Source organism: Haemaphysalis longicornis, unplaced genomic scaffold, assembly GCF_048455015.1.
Source record: "Haemaphysalis longicornis isolate Haplotype H1 unplaced genomic scaffold, Haemaphysalis longicornis Haplotype H1 scaffold_2, whole genome shotgun sequence".
Classification (NCBI taxonomy): domain Eukaryota; kingdom Metazoa; phylum Arthropoda; class Arachnida; order Ixodida; family Ixodidae; genus Haemaphysalis; species Haemaphysalis longicornis.
Window position 1 is genome coordinate 125,872,431 of NW_027526295.1, and position 21,579 is coordinate 125,894,009.

Below are 21,579 nucleotides of genomic sequence, written 5' to 3' on the forward strand. Positions count from 1 at the left end.
TGAGCAGTTCGCGAAGTGGCTGGGACTGTTGTCGCCGCTTGTAAATAGATCGTCTACGCTTCCAAACATAGATTTCGGACGTACGTGAGCGGTATGCAGCATCTCGAGCACCGCGACGACCACAACTCGACCATCTCCACCGCCCCGTGTCTTCAGCCCCTCACCAGGTTATGGAGCCCACCCGGGACCAGACGACGCGAGTCGAGACAAACAGCAGAAGCCGTGCCCGGACCCTGTCCTTTGACCTGATTCCGAATACCTGAGACGCTTCGTAGCTGTCTTTACGAACCTGTTTGCGAGACTCGGCATCACAAATGACATAACCATCATCCGTGGAAGCATGCCCTCACCCACGGTTTGTGGTCGTCGCATCGGCCAATTTTATCGCAGTCGTGACTCTATTCGACAGGCACGAGATGGTCGCGTTCAGTGTGGGGCTGTGTCAGGGGATGAAAGAGGAGAACCAAACGTCGCGTAGCGCCACATTTACCCGCCACTGACGACGGCGAAGGAGTGGGCAGCTCGTGGTATGGCTAGGGCTGTTGTATTGGCTTTTAAACGGACTGACTTATATTGTAAATAAATTATGTCACCTAGCACAGTTCAGTGAATGGGTATGCGCTAAGTACTTATTCGCATTACGAGAGAAAATTTCAAATAGAGCTGAAATAAAAGGCAAGCCCTAATGTACAACTTTTTTGAAGCACATACACAGACACATAAACGATGATAGACACATGAACTGACAGGCAGACCAACCGAAGGAATTGCGGGCGGACTGTCCAGTGGGAGGGCAGGCATGCTGGGAGATGCACATACCCACAACTGGTCAGGTGACTAAAATTTACTGCTTCGAACCTGAGCTACCACGTGTACCATGTTGATTTCATATTGCGACCTATAAAAACAAGAAATATTTCATTACACAAATAATTAGGGGAAATAATTTTGTAATGAGAGATTCTGTAAGCAAGCGATCATGCACTACCAACACTTTTCTATCGCAGCGAGCATGTGCTAAAACATTTTGCACCCGGAAAGCTATCTTTTGTGGATAGAACGAACCTTCTTGATTCCTGCTATTGCTACCTAAAGGGCACCGGAATTGTGAAGAGGCTACGGCGCGGTATTTCCTGAATTATTAAATTGTTAATGATTTTAAATGTTTGTTTCTTCCCTTGATGAGATCCACTTGCTACCCAGGCAGCACAGCAAGTCCGATTCTTGTCCGGCCAACCTACGGCTGTTTTCTGGAATGCTCGGCCATCGGCAACAAATTGGCCAGCGTTGAACATCACATAAACGGTTAGAATACGGCCACCATCCTCTGCGCACGTTTTCGGCAGTCAATGTTCTTAAGTTGGTCAGCTTTCGCTCATTAACTGTCAACACGGTTTCCCCTCAGCGAAAGTTACTCAGAAGTTATCTGGCGGATCAACCACCGGCGATGAATGGCACTTGCTCCAGCAACGTCCAATCAAAAGACAGGCGGCAGGTTTCCCGCCGCAGAGTACTCCCTTGTTGCTTGAAAGCGGGTTTACAAAAGATGATCAGCTTGGGCACGGCCACCAGGCGACCGCTTTGTTTCCGCTTGCAGGGGAACACAAGATAAATGGCTGTTGTCCATTACTAGAGTACTCGTGTTTTGTCCGCAGCCGTTGTTCAAAAGTTGTTTTGAAAACCTATGTCATCCGCTCCGCTTATGAATCTGCACGCTCCAGCTCTTCGAAAGGTGAACGGCTGGCGTCTGTCGCAGGTCTAGCCCCGCCCGTGCCCAATCACCGGAATTCTGAAGGTCATGCGTGGACACGCGCCCAGCCACCGAACAGTGTGCTGTATATACATGTGCACTCATGGACAAATGAACGAGGACACAAAAATATTAACCGAATACGCTAAATCAAAGATAATGAATAGTGAAGACAAAATAATGGCTTGCTAGTGGTATATTTGGGAAGGCACATTTTCAGTCTTGTGTGGTGACATGTGTTCGCGCTTTGCGGATAAAGCCTGTTTGCCACTTTAGAAACACGTGAGGTTAAGGATAAGCTGAAATGCTGCTCAAAACGATCGACGAACGGCGGTGTTTTGCAGTGCCGGGACAAAGAAAATTCGGTAAGTTCATTTTTGCTGGCCATTTCTTTGCGCGACTAAGGTTCGGTGCTGAAACGTGTTACGGCTGGATTTCCCGCTTCCGCTTAAGTCTCACGGGGTGGTTCGCGGAAGCTAAATTAAATTTACTGATGCTGACGACGCTCGATATGTCTAGCGTTGCTTATGGACAGGTGGTAGGCGCAACGGAGGGGGCTAGGAAGTCTGAAATAATTGCTGGTGCTCTTGATGACATCGTGAGGAATGGAGGTGTTTTGTACCGTATGCAGGTTTTTATCGCACGAGCTCTGTTTATATATGCGTCTGGGCGGTTTCACCGCACTATCGTGTGCCTTCGATTGCTGGGCCACTTTGAACAAGGCAAATTACAATATGCAACTGCTCAACTTTTCGGAGCTAAAACTTCCCTTGAGAAAAAAAGGAAACACGGGAATAGTTTAAAAATCTGAGCTTTGCAATAAAAGCGTTTTCACATTTTCATTTTTTTCTGATTCCTGGCTGAAAACCTTTCCTAATGCTTTCTCGGGTTCTGTTTCTTTGGAAACTATTTCATTTCTTTAACCAATTTGTAGTTCAGGAGCACCTCGGCTGAACGCGCGAAAGTTGTGCGCTCTCACCTTGAGTGGGGTGCGGCTCACGGTGTTCTTTTGGGGGGCCTTCGCTGTATCACAGACCGGGGAGTTTTTTTTTCTTTTCTTCGCAAAGTGAAGTGGTCTATTTCCCGTCTGGTGCCACAAAAAAGCAGGCATCGCTGCCTACGTATGGCGTTGTCACAGTAATGAACGTTTGTTGTCGAGTGATCTCGCTGAACGGGAACTATTTAGTCGGTCACTCAAACTCCTTGCGCACTCAAAACACAACAGACCCCCCAAAACTTTACGTACAGGTTCACGCTTAGAAGTGGTTGGTACACAGCGCCGACGAACAGGAAATGAAAGAAATAAGCCACGAAGTTGACCAGCGACAGCAAATACTACAGCCATGGCCGTATTGACGTTGTTTAGGCTATGCCAGGGGTGTATAAGGAGCAAAATTGAAGAGAGTGCGGTTGGTTTTCCCGCCTCTTTCACGGTGATTTGCGCGCCCACTGCTTCACGTGCACGTGTAATATTTGGCTCAGCTATTCCTCGCAGTGTAATCTAAACGTCGTGCAGGTGTACTTCCACTGCTCGAAGAGTGTTGTAGGATCCGTTTAAAGCAAGATACATTGCACGTTAGCAGTGTAAATATCTGTAGGTGCCTCGAACTGCCTTTCTTAGTTTGGTGACAGTGTGAGCTGTGCAGAGTTGTAACTTGTCATTCTTTTTTCTTTTTGTTTTGTACTGCAGGTGCTCCTGAGCATGGAAGCTGTGGTTTCCATTGGAACTCTGTACACGACCACAGTAGCGGTTGCATGAAATGGAAGCAGCATCAGTGTAGGAGCAGCAATTGAGAAAATAAATCCGCACCACATTTTGTGATCAACAGTCTTTGTCAGTTGCTGAAATTATTGTTTCCATAAAAGGACGACTGATTGCTGTTACGAGGTTATAAATTTTGCACTTGGCTGTAGAAACAGCTCGACTATACCCATTCTAGGGCTGGATGAAAGTGGCAGCACCACAATTAATATGCCTCGTGCAGTGCCTCGGCCGGACGAATATTTTGCATGGCTAAAGTTCAACCATGGCTGAGCGGCTCTGGTTCAACAGCTGGCCCCCAAGCAAGGATGAATAGCCGTCGTCTCTAAAAGTTGAACGGCCGTGCGTTGTTAAAGGTTGAAGGGCCGCCGGCCAATAAAATAACGGCAAGACGACGGCAAAGTCTGGCGGCCGAAGGAGGCCCCTTGGCGATGCTTTAGTTAAAGGTGAGCAGCTGTTCAGGTTGCACCAGGGAACTTTAAGCACACGTTCAAGGCCCACTTTTGAGTATGGACTTTACACTCTGATGGGTCAACGGCCGAGCAGAAATTACCCGCCCATAGATGGACAGCTCATGCTTAGCCGAACATGCTTGTGGTGCTTGGGCACCTGCCTCTGTAGGTTTTTAACCAAATAAATACAATGAAGCTGGCCAGTGTTTAATTATAGGTACACACTGTACTTACGTGGTAAAGCTGAAAATGTCAAGAGGTCTCTGTAATTGTTAGGATTATTCTTCACATCTTCACTCGCCGACACGTTCACTCGTGTGTTGTAGCAGTTCCTAGCGGGTAACATTAGGTAGTTATCAGTCTCTAAAATTAGTATGTGTAAATAGAAAAGTATTTAGCAAAACAGCTTGAATATTCGGTGACTCACAGTTTTTCCTTCCCAGGTGGTAGCCAGCGTAAGGTTACATTCCACCATGCAGATTTTCTGTAAATGATTTGCCCGGACTGGCAGTGGTAGAATTCATTTGTACCATAATTCTTAAAAAGAACGTATACTCTTTCTTTCACGTTTTTGAGCTGGAAAAAACAGTCTGGTGTTTACGCTCAAGAACAGGAAGGTTTTTTTTTACGTTTGGGAAATAACGTTGTAACGGGAAGTGTGAGCAATGCCTGAAAGGGCTTTGAACTTGTGATGTCAAGTATATGCCTGAATGGATCAAGTGCAGATACAGCCTGCTTAGTTGTGCGCATCTAAAAAGGATTAAGAGTCCTTCTGCAGCGAATGGCAATTGTTGGACGGAAGAATCGCGCTCAATTACTAAGCCATTTCGATAGTGTTTGGTCAACAGAATGGTCAGAGTTATTCTGAATGTTCGGTTAGGAGTTGTTTTTCATATCGGGTAATAGAAGCGTATGGCTAGTTCTCATGTGGGTATTTTCACGTCTTAAATCGTTCACGATAATGAATAGGAATATTTTAGGAATCGCAGTATAGTGTATAAAAACACCATAATATTTGAAGGCACGGTTTTGTTCGCTCCCGCTCGACACAAAATGAATTCCTAATATCTTATTCTAATTATAACACACATAAGCATCTTGCATGGTCATAAAAACTTGAGTTGTGTCTCCAGTTTCTACAACGGTGTTTATCAGCAGCCGCATCGGTTCGTGCATAGATGCTTGTGTAGGGAAGTGCGACATGTAGCAGTAAGGGCTACTCAAAATAAATGATGGGCGTCAACTGAGATGACATGAAATCTGTCCATGTGTAGAAGGACACTACTGTCGCATGTGCACAGAAAACCAAGCTGTATAGATAAATTCGTCAGTTTTAGTTCTTTGTTCGACAGGCATGTAGGAATACATTGTGGAAATATATGTGTGGGAATATATTTGTAGGAATGTGGGAATATCCTTGTGGTGTGCAAATTATTTAATACGAACTAGATAGAAGCATCATTAAGACATAAATATTTTTCAGTAAGCGCGAGGAAGGGCACGTTGAAAACACAATCTATAAACAACACTAAACCATTTCTTCATATTTCATCATTACCCACTCAGGTCCACTGCCGGACAAAGACCTCTCCCATTGACCTCCAAGCGCTCCTGTCCTGCGCTGCTCGAGTCTAACGTCCACCCCTGATATTCCGATTTCTTCCTTCCAACGAATTACTGGCCTTCCCCTTCTTATAGACTTGTACACTGGTTCTGGGTTCGCCTCACTGCATGGCCAGCCCTAGTCCATTTCTTTTTCTTCATTTTAACTATGTTATTTGTTCCATGGCACGTTGAGGCGGCCTACGTTTCCTTTTTAGTTGTTCAGTAGAGCGCCAAGTTCCAGCTCCATACGTCAGAACCAGCAGTATGCATTGATTGTAGATTTTTCTTTTGAGTGACTAAGGTAGCTGAATTTTTATTATTTGGGAATGCTTGCCGAGTGCTGTCCAACCCACACCTATTCTGCGCCGTATTTATCTTTCGTGGTTGGCGTCAGCACTAACCATCTGTCCTAGGTAGTTGTATTCTTTTACTTCTAGCGTTTCGTTACCTAGGCTGAAGACAACGTTATCCGCGAGCCTATTCTTAATTTCTTTATGTTTATTCGTATTTATTTTAGTCCCATGGTCATGCGTCGTGGTTGTATTTTCTCAAGCATTGTTTGCAGGTGTTCTGCAGTCTCACTCAGAAATACCTTGTTGCCTGGAAACCTCAAATCGCTCACGTATTCCCCGTTGATCTTTAATCCTATGTTTTCCCAGTCAAGCTTTATAAGCACCCCCTCCAGACATGCTGTGAATAGTTTGGGCGAGATGGTAACGCCCTGTCATGCAAACTTCCGGATCGGCAATTTACTGCTTTGCTTGTGGAGGGTTATCTTGTTCGTGCATTCTTTATATATGTCTTCTTGAATTTTAATGGAGGTCTCCTCTGTTCCCTGGTCTTTCAGTGCTTACAGCACGGCTGCGGTGAGTACGGAATCAAACGCTTTCTCTTAGTCTATAAATGTCACGTAAAGGGGTTTAGTGTACTCGGCGGATTTTTCTATAACTTTATTGACAACGTGAATGTGATGCATGGTTCAGTACTCTTTTCTAAACACAGCCTGCTCTATGGGTTATTGGAGATCGAGCCTGTCACCTATGTGGTTAACTATAACTTTGGGAAAGAGCTTTTAAACAACAGATAGCAGGCTGATACTTCAGTAATTCTTGAGGTTTTCGGGATCCCCATCCTGTGAATGAGAATGATGATGGGGCTTTTCCAGGCTATGGGCGCGTGTTAAGCCTTCAAGGCTTGTGAAAATAGCAGAGCCAGTTTTTTCCAAACTAATATATCCTCTCTCCTCGGGTTATGCCATCGTCACCTGCAGCTTTTCCTCTTTTCATGACTCTGATTGCCTTTCCTATCTCCTCTTCAGTTACTACTCGGACATCGCAAGTGAACTTCGTACTCTCAGCATGTTCTCCTGGTATAACGTCGCTGGCCTATAGCCTCGTGTAGAATCGCTCTGCTACCTGTATTATCTCGTCCAAGTTGTGCGTTATGCTACCCTGCTTGTCTCTGAGTGCGTACATTCTGTATTTGCCATTGGCTAGCTTTTTCTTAGTTGAATTCAGGCTTCCCTGTATTTGTAGCTTTTCCTCGTTGACTTCCATGCTGTATCCGAAAATTTCGTTTGTTTTACTTGTATTTCGGATAGTTTAGCCTCATCTGCCGTACTGGTAAGTTAGTTTTCTAGTTTGTGCCTGCATGTTGCTTCTCCCACAGCTGCTACAGATTCACTGATTGCCGCTGTTAAGTTTCTGTTTAGGCTGTCCACACGGACGTCATTCTGCTCGTCTAGAAGCGAGAATTCGTTTTGAAGTCTTATTTTAAACTCCTGCGATCTGGCTCTGACTGACTTCATGCGGGGTGGATTAGCGTTCACGAGATTCCTCCTGTCCATTTTGAGATTCAGCCTTAGCTTGGGTCTAGCATTCCTATAATCGCTGCTCGAAATCTTAGAACCATCACGTCTTGCACAATAGCTGGGTTTTCACTTAAAATGAAGTCTTTTTGTTTTCTGTTGAACCATCGGGGCTTTTCCATGTCCATTCCGTATTCATTCGTTTGTAAAATTGTTTGTTCACCAACCTCAGGTTATTTTCTCGGCAAATCCCACCAGTACATCTCGTCGACTGTTGCGACGGTTTATGCTGAAGTTTCCCGCTGACATTTACTCTCACGCTCTTCTTAGTGACTCTTGCGTTAATGTGTCCGATCACAATCTTGAATTCTGTTTTTGCTTCACCATTGCTGATTCGACATCCTCCTAGAAACTGTCTATGGCTTTATGATAATAGCTGGTTGTTGGCGCATAGGCGTGCACTATCTTTAACCTGTACAACGTATTTAGCTTGATCCCTTGGGGCGCCACCCTCTCGCTAACGCTGAAAAACTCCTCCGCGTTTCCTGCTATTTTTGTGTGTAATAAAAATCCCACCCCGTGTTCTTTTTTTTTACCTTGGGTTCCTCGATAGCACAGAATATGCCCATTAGTAATCTCCATCAAGCCTTCTCTTCCCTTTTAACTTCGCTTAACCTTTAATATCCTACTTAATGCCTGAGAGCTCCTCTGGTAGTACAGCTAAGCTTCCCTTGTTAGACAGACTGCGCACATTGAAAGTTGCTAGGCTCAAGTACCAATGACGGCGTGTCCGGACCCAGAGATTCTTAGCACCCTCTGCTGTATTAATGTTCTGACCGCCGCCGTGACAGGTGCTTCACAGCTGCTGGGAACAGACGGCCGAGAGTTGAGTAGGTCGGCGTGGGAGGTGGCGGCCATCTACTGCACCAGGGTGACCAGATCCTTATGTGTTTGGGGAGTACTGTATGTGTCCCTAAGAGAGTCCCCAGCATGGTTGAACCTTTCTGTAGTGGCGGCGTGTGCCGCCGATGAATGAACGACTAGACAACTTGAGTGCCCATCGGAACAAAAGACCTCTTTATTCCAACTTGCGCATGCTTATATACCTAAACAACACTGGCGCCACCTGCGGCAGTGATCGGGGAACCGAAACCAAATAGACAAATATACAACACATTCCCTTCCTTAAAAACTGCTATATGGATTAGTAATGTAGTAGGTTAGAATGTTAGTACATATGCAAAAATACTATTCAAAAATACAAACTGTACAATGAACATAGCTATATAGTACTACAAAATCACATCATTTACAAAAGAAATCCACCACACTGGATATGCCCGTTCCATTCGCTTTAGCACAACTTCGCTTGCTACACGTTGTAGCCATAACGCTCTGGTGGTAGTCTCTTTCTCGGTGTGGCACCCTGCGTTGCTGTGTGACTGCTCCTGGAGACTTGGCCGACTGCATTGCAGCAGGCGACCTGTGCGCCTGCGCAGCCGAAGGAGCCGTGGGCGCCTGCGCAGCGTGCTCAGGAGACGTGGGCGCCTGCGCAGCCGAAGGAGACGTGGGCGCCTGCGCAGCCGAAGGAGACGTGGGCGCCTGCGCAGCCGAAGGAGCAGCAGCTGAAGTCGTCCGTAGTTATCTCTGGGGTGGGGCCCTCACATGTACGCAGAGATCCTCCTCCCCTAGCTGTACCATTTCCTCCCCACGTATAAAGGGCGGCAGAGGCTCGTGGCACCTTTGAGAACTGCGATGCATTCCACGTTTTGCCGTCATCCAGGCGGAAAGAGGATGGTCCCTTCCTGCTGATCACTTCCCTTGGGCGGCTGAATTCTAGGTCGCCTTTAAATCTAGTAGTGGGTTTCTTCACTCTGACGAAGTCACCAACGGCAACTCTGGTTTTTCTTGCAGCCCTCCGAGCGTCCGTGTATCGTTCGCTGCTCTGTTGCTTTTGCTTCACCCGCTCACGAAAACGCCGGAGTTCCAAGTGAGGATCATCAAAGAAGGTGACCGACCGATGCCCGACGACATCCAACCGAGTTCTTGGCAGCCGCCCGTGTAGCAGAATAGCTGGAGCCCTTGCCGTTGTAGCATGCGGTGTGCATCGGTAAACACCCAGGTACTCCGTTACCGCTTGGCGCAAGGGTCGCTGCTCAAGAACCGCCACTTGAATGAAGCTTTATAATACTCTGTTAAAGCGCTCCACTTGGCCGTTCGCTTGTGGATAGTATACTGAACTGACGAATGTTTGACCTGGATGCCACGATCTTGAAGAAATTCCTCAAACTCCCGAGATGCAAACTGTGGACCGTTATCGCAAATAACCTCTTCTGGGTAGCCTTCGCGCGCGAACACGGATACTAAGAAGCGTATTACTGTGCTGGTTGTTGTCTCGCTACAGAAATGCACTTTGGGCCATTTGGAATAATAATCGACATGCGTGATTGCATACCTGCAATCGTAGGGCGCCCTCTCAAATGGGCCTACAATATCTATGCCTAGTTTGAGCCACGGCTGCTCTGGAAAAGGGACCGGTTGCAAGGGTGTAGCTCGCACCTTGACGCTCTTGTCTGCTTCCTGGCATATGCTACACCTCTGGATAGCTAGCTCAACTTGGCGGTCCATGCCCGGCCACCAATACTTTTCTCGCAGGCGCGCTTTTGTTCGCACCACTCCGGGATGCGACTCATGTGCTGCAGCGATTAACTGCTGCGTGAGTGATGTGGGAACCACAAGCCGTTCGCCACGCAAGATCAGATTGTCTACCACAGAAAGTTCGTCACGTACTTTGAAGAACGGCTGAAGCTCGGCCGATAAGGATTTGTGTGCCGGCCACGACGATTGCACATAGATTTTGCTTTGTTTCAGTGTGCTATCTTGCAACTGGGACTGCTCAAGCTGTTCTCTAGTAATGCAGGAAGGAATTTCGAGAACTGATACAACCTCGTCAAACAGAGTTTCTTCTTCCCGGAAAGACGACGCGGGCAAGCGTGAGAGTGCGTCCGCCACTTGGTTTTGCGACCCCTTGCGGTACTCGAAGGTATAGTTGTACCGTAGTAGGCGTTCTGTCCATAGCGCTACCCGCAAGGGGCGCCTTCCTGTTCCTTGTGTTGAAAGCAACGCCACCAAGGCTTGATGATCAGTGATCAACGGGAAGTGGCGTCCCCACAAGTACACGTGCCACCGCTCGCACGCCCAAACACAGGCCAACGCTTCCCGTTCTCCTACCGAACATTTCCTCTCAGCTGGCGAAAGAACTCGAGACGCGAAAGCGACAATGTGCAGTTTATGTCCGTCCACTTGCTGCAGGACCGCTCCAAGTCCGCAGTCTGATGCGTCCGTCGACACTAAGACTGGAAGAGATGCATCGAACATTCTCAGTATAGTGCTAGATGCTAGCGCGTCTTTGGTCTTTCTGAAACTAGCGTCTATCTCGTCAGACCAAACGAATCGCTGCCGCTTTCTTAGCAGGACGCACATTGGTTTAACCATGTCAGCGAAGTCGGGAATAAACCTAAAATAATATTCGACCAATCCCAGATATGATCGACGGCTGGCTGGATCAGTGGGCGCTGGAGTGTCTCGGATGGAAGCAACCTTTTCCTTCAACGGCACAATACCGTTTGCAGTGATCCTGTGGCCCAAGAACGCAAGCTCCCAAGCTCCGGCGTATCGAATGACGCATTTTGTGTTCAGTTTGAGTCCTGCCTCTTTTATGCGCCTCAGAAATGCGGTAAGATTCGCCATGTGCTCCTCTCTCCCCTTCCCAAACACAATGATGTCATCGATATAGAACAGGACGCCGCTGCAGCCCTGCAGAATTTTCGACATCATACTTTGAAAAGCAGATGGTGCTGACGCGAGCCCAAAACACACACGGTTAAAACGACAGAGCCCGTCGTGTGTTATAAAAGCTGTTAAATCGCGGCTCTGGGGGTGAAGCATGACCTGATGGTAAGCTGATGCAAGGTCAAGCTTGGAAAAGTGGGTTGCCCCCACTAGACTATGCAATAGCTCTTCTGTATGAGGGAGGAGAAAACTATCTGCTACGACAGCTTTGTTTACCTGTCGAAGATCTACATAAAGGCGGATACCTCCATCTTTCTTTCAACCACAACAATGGGGGACACCCACTCGGATGCCTCTATTCGCTCTATCACGTCCATTTTTTCCAAGCCGCGGAGTTATTCCGAGACTCGTGGCCGCAGTGAGAGCGGAAGGCGCCTGAGTTTTGAAGCAACTGGCTGAACTGTCGACCGTGTTTTGACGCGGTGAACAAAACCCTTTGCGATGCCAAGTCCTGGATGAAAAATAGCACCAAACTCTTCGAGTAATTCTGATGGAAGGTGAATGGACTCCTCCGCCTCTGCCTTGACTGCGGTGGGCTCCGTTCAAGCGCTAGTACGCACCGCTGTCGTTCAAGGCACTGCAGTGACGAGCCATCAATCTGCAGACGGAGCGCCCTGATTGCATCAATACCGAAAAGCGAGGTGCCTTGTTCAACGACATAAAAAAGAAGAACTGTTGTGCAGTTATTGTACGTACATCAGAAAAGAAGCAACCACACACTGGAATTGGTTTCTTCGAATAATTCAGTAGTCTAATTCGAGCAGCTGAAAGCTCCTGTCCTTCAAAATGCTGCCTAAATAGGTCATGTGACAAAACCGAAACGGATGACCCTGAATCCACGAGGAAAGTTAACTTCGTTTCACCAACTGCTACTGATCTGTAGATTGCGGGACGAGTGGATGTCGTCACAGCCAGAATGCTGAATACTTCTTCAGTTATCGAATTTTCGCCGTGTAGTTCACAAACCGGGGCGGCGTTTCTGTTGCAGACTGAGTAAAAATGACCCATAATAGCGCAACCATGACACCGCTTGTCTTTGGCGGGGCAGCAGAATGAAGGAGCGTTGTGCCGGGGTGAACCGCAGCGATAACAATGGGCCTGTTGGCTGCGTGACCGCTTCGAGGGGTCGCCGGAAGAAGGTGCGGGCGGCGGGGTGTTTCCGCGAGCATTTATGCGCTGAACATCTGCAGTCGCAAATTCCTTGCAATCATTGGTTGCCTGCTCAAACTGCGTCGCTATAAGTACAGCTCGAGCGAACGAAAGAGAAGACCCTTCAAGCAGCAACCGCTCGCGCAAGTTCCGAGATAATACGCCCGCAACGAACTGGTCACGCAAGGAATCTTCCCGAGAAGGAAAAGAGCATGTAGCAGAAAGCTCACGTAACGCGGTAACGTACTCATTTATTGCTTCACCGACTTGCTGCACGCGCCTACCGAAACGGCGCCGTTCGACCACAACATTGGTTGTTGTCGTGAAGTGCGCATGCAGCGCTGCGACAGCGGTATCGTATGATGACGCTTCGTGCTTTGTCTGAGAAGTGTCCTTGACAACTCCAGAATCTGTATTAGTAGTTGGCTCACCGGGCTTAGCGTTGGCCGAAGATTGAAGCGGTAGTGTGTGAAATATGCGCTGGCCTTCTACGCCGAGGCTGTTGAGTAGGAGACCTTGCGACGGTCCGGCGCACAGTCCGAAGCACCAGATGCGAGCAGAAAATTCTCGAAGATGCGGATCCATTGCGGCCAGGCAACAGCAGGGCGGCCAGGCGTGGGCAGGAACGGGGGCGGTGGTGCCAGTCCGGAAACACTCAAGCGCGGGAACCAGTCGGCGAAAATGACGAAAATCACGCCCCCTCCTAAACGAGCATCCTCGTCGCCAATGTAGTGGCGGCGTGTGCCGCCGATGAATGAAGGACTAGACAACTTGAGTGCCCATCGTAACAAAAGACCTCTTTATTCCAACTTGCGCATGCTTATATACCTAAACAACACTGGCGCCACCTGCGGCAGTGATCGGGAACCGAAACCAAATAGACAAATATACAACACTTTCTACTGTAGCCACTTCGGCATCCGGGATAAAAGTTACTTCCGGAGTAGGCAGCACTCCATACCTGCATAGGTACGGCACCAAGCCAGACGTATAAGAGAGAGAAAGCAACAAAAACTTCCCGCAGACGACGTTGCCGCGCACGCATGCAGTGACATTGAGCCAGCGCTTCTCGTTCTTACTTTTTTACGCGCAGTTATTAAGGAATAAGCTGAGGGTCTGGCTATTTGGTGAGAAATCCACTGACATCTCGCCGTTATAAAAGCGAGTCAGTGGTGTGCGCAAGTGTATAGCTGCGATACATGTTCAGTTTGAAGCTCAACAGGCCAAACGGCCACTGAAGGTATATTATCGTCCTTCCTCCCAATTTTAACATTATTCTAGGACGAAAAACTGGTTAATAAAACAACCGTGGCCTTCTGGCAGGTTTGCGCGAAGGTGCGGCAAGCATGTGCACTCATAAAAGAGGAAGCCTTGGGACCGCAACAGGGATTCAAAAACTCTATTTCCTGTTTTTTTCCATAATATCCGATTAGATACCTCGGTAGCCCTTGGCTGTTGCGGCCACAGCAAGTAATAGTTATTTATGCACCCAGGGGTTGGCGGGGTATTCAAATTTTAGCGAGGTTACCTTGGTCACACCAAACTCCCTCCGTGCTCCTGGTACAGTATGGGAACGGCGGTTGTGATATAGAGCTGAACTTATTCGGAATTTTGTAGCGACAGCGACAATGGCCGTATTCTTGCCGTTTAACTGTGGCTGGTGGCCGCACCGCGAGCTGAGCAGTTTCTTAGCTGGCAGGGGTTCCCAAGGAACCTTCGGCGGCTAGGGAACCTAGCGATTCCCTAGCCGCCGCAGCTGGCAGCGCCACTCGCCGCGCCAAAAAATGAAATAAATATAAATAAAAAGTAAAAATAAAAATAATAGAAAATAAATTACCATTGGAAATGCATAAAAATAAATAATAAAAATACAAAAACTGAGATCATAAACAAAAAATAAAGATGAAAAATTGTATATATATACAAGGGGCGGATCGGTGGGATCCGTCGTCAGATATGGAAAGTGATTTGGAGACACTGAACGAAGCCAGCCTTCATCGTTGGAGCGAAACTAAGAGGGGGCAGAGAGCCGATGAGACGGAGGAAGACCGAGCCGCACAAATCGCGAAGCGCCGTAACCGTACAGAGAGCAAAGCTAAGCGAAATCATCCACCCTACCTTCCGCTAAGCACACGCAGCCATACCTCAGTTAAGCCACAGCCAGTTCTTTCACTTGCGTGACTTGATGTTACGAAGGAGCACGAGCAGCTATCCCGCTTATAAGGACAGCGACTGTTCGATGCTGCGGGAGATCTTCTTGGACTTTTTTCGAACAATCTTTAACCGCTGAATAGTTAACTTTTTTCTGTAATTCAAAATTAACCCCGCCTGCTGGGCCCGTTAGGCTTGTGGTTACTGCAGTTTATTTATCCGGCGTTTTGATGAGCGCTGTTATTATTGGGCCTTTCCATGGTTTTATGTGCCTGTCGGATGTGGAGGAAGCGTTTTTTAACTTATTTCAATAGTTTAAAGGCCTAACCTTGTAGATTACTTGCTTATTCTGCGATTTACAAAGGCGGTTATCCCGCTTATGGGTACAGCGACTGTGATTTGTTTACATTTCGGCTTTTGGCTGTAACATTACCAAAAATGCACCTGGAGAGCTGAGTTAACTTGTCAAACTATGGGAACGGCAACGCGATAACACGAGTATGCCGAGTAAGGAGTCACCTTCACGCGGAAGTTAGCTAGATATGTTTTGCTTGCTTGTGTCACAGCGAGTGCAGTCGCTCCCGCGCCAAAGAAAAAGAAATCGTTTATAACTTTTGAACTATTGGTGCTGCGAGATTGAAACTTGGTAAAAAGGTACGCTAGAACTTCGTGAAAAGGGAATGCGAAAAGATTGTAAGCTACAACGGAGATTTCTGGAAGCAAATGGCAAACTTCCCGCAGCACTGTCCAAAAAAGTTAGGCATGAATGGAAGTTTGTAGAATAAAACTTACATAACGTGAATATTACCTTTTTGCACTGCATTTACCAAAACTTGGTATTTGAGGTTAGGTGGTGCATCAAAAGTATTGCAAGTCTTGTGCTGTCATTAACATAGCGTTTTAGACGAGCATGAATGGCTTATGATATTCCTATACCACTATGTTTTTCCTGCAACACCGTGTCCAACACTCCTGTATTGGCCATTAATGAGATATTCCGGCAGTCAACAAATGCTTACTTCTACAATGCCTGTGCCGGCCTCTGCGGGACGCATTTATTCGTTCATATTTTTTTACGTACGTACGTACGTCTCCATCCATTCTTTTCGTGATCGCCATCATGACTCATGAATCGGTCAAAATTAGAATAGGTGTTTTGAACTTGATCTGACTACATTACTCTTTGCGTATGCCCCGTGAAGTTTGTAAAAGATCAGCCTGTTTTATTTTTACAAGTGAAACCACCACCGCACACCGTTTAGCAAATCCATCTAGCCATGCGCCGTATATCTCGCAAGGGACTGATCTGTCTTTTTTTATACTTATTCAGCCGAACTGCTAACGCTCACAGACGGTCCCTAGTCAGTGTTATTTATTGGTAACTACTTTTAGATGCGTAGCATCTCATGGTCGGGGCTATTTCAGTCCCGTGTCGTTGTCGTTGTTGCGCCGTCCACACCCCCACTGCGCGTGCTGGGCTTGCTGAACTCCTGGACCCTTATATGGCTCCTGGAGCGACAGTGTTGCCGGTGTCTTCCTAGGCCGGCACGACATGAGCACTCTTCCCCTATAAGGGCTCCTGGAGCGACAAGAATTGCCGGTGTCTTCCTGGGCCGGCACGAGACGAGCAGGCTTCACGCGCCTTCGACGTTTCTTTGTCGTCGGCAGCGGCGTGCGTCGGCGAGTCTCGGCGGGCCGCGATTACAAGCAGCCCACAACCATCCGGGGAACGTGCATCGACCTCATCTTCAGCAACTTTAGTGTTCATCCACTAGAACAGTCCTTGACTTTCCATTTCACAGACGATAAGGCGGTCATAATCAAAGCGGAACGCAAACCACAGCTCAACGTCACCTACGTTGAACATGATGATTATAATGCTTAAATAAAGACAAACTTATACCACGTACAACGTCTGTCTATCTCTTTATTTAATGCCTCTCCACTCTATCACATCCACCCCCTCCAATAAAATTACACCATCTTCTCGTAGGAGAACCCTGAGTAGTATGCGAAACAGCCATGGGGTCAACGCAATTTCCCATTTCGTAGTTCCAGTAAGTGAAAACTGTGGTAGTTACCATGAAAACCAAATGGTAAATATAACGGTAGCTACGTACATCAACCTCGCGGAAAGACGAACTGAAAACTAATGGGCACTTGAATCGACCCCATGCCTGCTTCGCATACTACTCAGGATTCCCCTACGGGAAGATGGTGTAATTTTTTTATTGGTTGGACATTTATGCAGATGTGTTAGTTTCAAACAATGATTTCGGATAATCAGCGAGAGGTAGCAGTTTGCGTGGTGAGAAAAAATGAAGGCAGGTCGCTCTAATGCAACATCATGGGTGCATGCGCAGAGAGTAGTGAAGTTGCGCAACTATAAGTGTGAGTCAGCACTGCGCTTTATGATACCTCGTAGCGCAAAGAAGCCAACAGCAATGAGACCCGGAACGCCAAAATCTGCTTGGTAGGTACAGTGCCCTCCGTTAGGCTGGATGAAATTTATTCCTCAACCTCGGCAGCCTCGCTTCGTTGCCAGCGCGCGCGGCAACTTCTGGCAGAAATATAGCGGTGTCATCAATCAATGCCGGTGGTAGAGGTAGGGACCTAGAATAACCATCAGCGCCTACAATATACTAGTCAATCCGTACCGAAATCTTACGTACGAAAATGCCAACGTACGCAGTTAAACTAAACAGGTACCATATGCGCCTCCGCGACTAGCATACTTTATTCGTGACAATTCACATAAACTGAAGCCTTCACAAAGTTTATTGAGTTCAGCTTTAAGTGGAAGAGCTTTATGTTCCTGAATTTCACTGGGCACGGGAGAAATTTCAAAAGAAGCGCTCCAATGCATGTATAGCAGCTCCAAAAGGTGGTATTTTCTGGATGAAGCGCAGTAATTCTTGTGCGAAGCCACAATGAACTCCAGCCAAGAAATCTTTATTCAATGAAAACTCCTGAACCAGCTGTTTCCCAACATCTGAAGCCAAGCTTGTGTCATCTTCCTCTAGTTGCTTTAGAAGCACAACAAATGGCAGGTTTGGGTATAAAAGCCTACCATATCAATGCCTTGGATGAGAACCACTGTTTTCTTGTGGATTTTTCGAACCACTGCCCGTTTATGAAAACGATGGACATCTGTCGAAACAAATCATATGCCGGGTGGTTGCTGCTATTTCGCACTATATGAATGCCGCAAACTATGCTTTTTCTTTTGTTTTTCTGTGTTTTGTGGCCAGCGTCTGGCCCCGTGTAGCTGTCTTATCTAAGCAAGTGAAATGCGCTTCTCCGTCTTTCTTTTGTATGCCGCGCAGGATATGTAATTTCATAGGAATGGTGTATCACCCTGTGGTCACAGTAATAGAATGTTCGTCTTTGATCCCCGAGGTTGGAGATCTTATTCAATGGCTCTCGGATGATTAACGACGAAAGATAAAAGCTCGCACAGCAAACACGGCGGCATTTGATTCGCTGAAACCTGCCTGTGAACGGAATGTTGTTCACTGCTTCGTAGCAGCTTGTGCAATCTCAGTTCTTAGCGTTGCACAAGTTCACTGCAATAAAGTTTGCTGCCGAAAAAAACTGTGTCGTTGTAGTCTACATGACAATATGTTCAGAAAAAGTGCAACGCAAAAAAAAAATCGGCCGAGCGGCACTGACCGATCGTCGCAAACGCTGAACATAAACATTAAAGCCGCCGCGCGTTCCCTAATCACAACGCGAAGGATTACAGAAGTTATCAAAGCCAGCAGATCGATGCCCGTTCACGACAGTTCAATTAGGCCATGTTCCACTACTGGAGCCATCTACTGGAAGGTTTCCCTACTTGTGAACTTGAAAGACTCCTAGTAGGAGACTCCGCGAGCATTTTTTTCTGTTTCGAAGTCAAAACATTTTTTTCAAGATGTATTTCTCATTTGATATCCTTAAAATCATGCAGCCACGTATTTGTAATCAAAAGAACGAATAAATTATTTATGGAGGTCGTGTCTCATGTATGAATAATGTTTTCTGCTTTATCAAGAATTTGGACAAGTATAAACATTGCCACGAGAATTCGTAGTTTAAAAACGCTTGGCATATTTAAATGCATCATCGGAAAATCCGTTAAACGTGCTACACGTGCGTTTGGCGCTTGTTCTCATCGCTAGGCTATGCGTTCTCCACATCGCTGTGCCCGTGTCACCACGCTTTTCCTTCAAGAAAGTATTGACCAGGAAGAGTTGTGCTATTAGAAACGTGAGTTGAGAACGCGAAATAAAATCTGCTGGCTAGGTTTTTCGCCGCGGCTCACGCCGATGTCGACTAATACCTAAAACCAAGATATTAGGCTCAATTAAGAAAGTTGTCGAATCACTAATCATGCGGCGGCGAGAGTGCTTCCATACGATAGAAAGGTCACCCTGCGAGCGATAGTTCTGGTGCCCGCACGTTTGTTGTATGTTTATTGTGATGTACATATTATGTAGCGTCTCGCAAGACAATAGGAATTGAGCGAGCACCGAGAGTTTCTTCCTGTTTTGCTTTTTTGTGGCAGTAAATCGAACTGTGCCCATTTAGTGCTGCGTTTTTGTGTTTTTTATGGTCCACGCCTTGTAAAAGCGCGCGAATGTTTTTTTTTGTGTTTTCTTTTTTCAGTTTCACTCGCCACTATGAAATGCGTGCAGCAAGATGAAACGTGCTGGAAAAGCGCCGTTCTAGGCACCTCTTGCTAACGATAACGACATTGTCGTTGTGTGGACGCCGTCCGGCTGGATGTTTCGCCTGCCTAGCCAAGTAGCGTTTTTGCGTGAAAAAATGGTCCTGATTTAGCTACACCGTAGAGGGCGCGGAATGTGTGCACTTTCTTACGGTGAATCAGCGAAGAGCAAGTTTATTGGGCCAGGAAAAACACCAATTAAGAATGGTGGCACGCGGAGCAAGCGCGAATACAGCGGACGAATAGCAGAGGGCACATGCCGAACAACTTCACAAGTGGCGATCAAATGCAGCGCAATCCGGTGGGGTGGCGTCGGAAGGTACTGAAGGGAACCAATCAAGCAAAAAACTTTGGTTCACGGAATAACTCAGAATGCGGGGATTGTTAAGTGTAAAGCCGGTCGTGGTCTACTGAAGAGGAGCGCTTGTGACGGCGCAGTTGCTGGAGTCACAGACGAAAACACACTGCCAAACATCTCAACAAATGCAATCTAGCTTCGTCTGACTTCATACTTGTTTAAGTCGTAGTAGCGGAGGCCCCTTGTTTATAAATATTTTGTTGATCTCGACAATTCAACTAATACTCTTTTACCTCGTCAAGCAAGGTTTCTTAGGCATATTTGTACAGAACGTCTTTGGTTATCTTGGTATAGGGGCGTAATTCCTCACGACTAGCGCATGAGATGTACACTGACAACCTTTCGAAAAGAATTACACCTCATCGCTGACAGTACATACATTGTCAAAATATCATGGTTTGTTTTTGAAAGCTAACCATATTTGCACGGTTTCCAAGCTAGGAATTGGAAAAAGGTTATTCATTGTCACGCCACTTAAGACAAACATTCAATCACTAGAGATTTTAATGGATAAGACTGCCAAATCTACTCACCACCTGCCGTTTAAAAAAATGGCAGGCGGTGTTCCTATACCAAGGAAGGTATTTTCCAAGTTTCGGAAATGTGATTTATCAATAACACTAATAAAACGAACAAAGCTTAACCTTTCCAGCACCAACATATTTGTTAAACACATTACTCTTTGTTTAGAAGTCTTTCCGTTACTTACGGTGCTCCTCACTGCCGCGCGGTTGGTTCTAAATGTATACGAATTGTTATTATGGCCGCGATGAAAGCCTGACCGCAAGGCCTAAGCGGATTACATGTGAACATTTGAACTGCACTTTTGATTTGATGTTTTCTTTCGTCGCTAAGGGTCACTGTCGTTCTCGATGGCCTCGCTTCCCATTTCAGCTGTCCACGTAGTGAAATTTCCGCAGGACGTAACTTTGTTTACGAGTTCTGTAGTTTAACCAAGTGTGCTTACGTCCGCTGTGTTCCAAAAGCATTATTTAAAACATGTAGAATCAAAATCTAATTTTGACAGTAAGAATTCGTGCGAGGGTATTCGTACAGTTAAACCAGCATTAATTGACGCTCAATTATATATTGTGTGATTGAAGATTTAGTCTTCGTAGAGCCGCAGACTTAATATTGCTGTACGGAACAGCACATCCTATAATGTGCTGCCTGCCGGAAAACACCCAAAAAATGTTTATTTAACGTCGTAGTTTCTGCGGTTAAAATAAACACCCTTATCAACAAATACTCCTTGTTACTTGCAACCGCACGGTGTTAAAGATGATTTTGCAAAATACTTATGTTGCTTTTAGGGTTTCAAAATTGGGTTCTTTGACAATGCAAAAAAGACGCCTCCCAGAAGACACATCGAATACGAGCGGAATAATTATCATTCTACGTTTTTTATGTCTCTGATTCTTAGGGTAATAATTTTGTTGGCTGATACACCAGAAAAGCCATACTAAGATGCTTTAACGTCGGTAAACTGTACTGTTGGGCTGGTGCGCTACAAAAAATGCGCTAATTTCACTGTTTGTTTGAAGAAAATAAAAGTCCCTTCAACATATTCACTAAAAAGAGAGCTCGCGTGAGCAATGAAGGGTTCCTAGACCTTCTGTCGTTGTACCTTACGTCGACATTCGTAGAATGGAATGAGAAAGTGTACATTCAAAAAGAACGCATCTCTACCGAGTCATTCATAGCACCTTTTTTTGAGTGATTTGCTATTGGCGAAGGTGGACAGGGCAGTGCAGGAACGGCTGAACGAATTTCCCGTCGTAATGGGTTTCCGCTACGTGGATAATTATCTGATTTTTCTGCGCTGTCATCCGCAAATGTTTCACCCTCATGTCGCGCAGGTACTAGAAACTTTCAAACAATGCCTCAATCCGCTTGTTGTTACTTACGAGATGCCGGACGGGGGCAACATTCGATTCCTAGACCTGAGGATTCGATTCCGTGAGAACCACACGTGCTGGTTG

At 46.5% G+C, this 21,579-nt stretch overlaps 1 protein-coding gene across 1 annotated transcript in view; it reads right to left on the minus strand.

The window, feature by feature from the left end:
* Positions 1–21,579, minus strand: part of LOC144167369 (uncharacterized) — a 57,359-nt gene that overhangs the window by 14,995 nt on the left and 20,785 nt on the right. The window contains exons 2-3 of the mRNA XM_077696654.1: positions 4,392–4,540; positions 4,199–4,296 (exon numbers count right to left, since the gene is read on the minus strand). Of these exons, the coding sequence (XP_077552780.1) occupies positions 4,199–4,296; positions 4,392–4,540 (247 nt within the window). The remainder of the gene's footprint in view (positions 1–4,198; positions 4,297–4,391; positions 4,541–21,579) is intronic.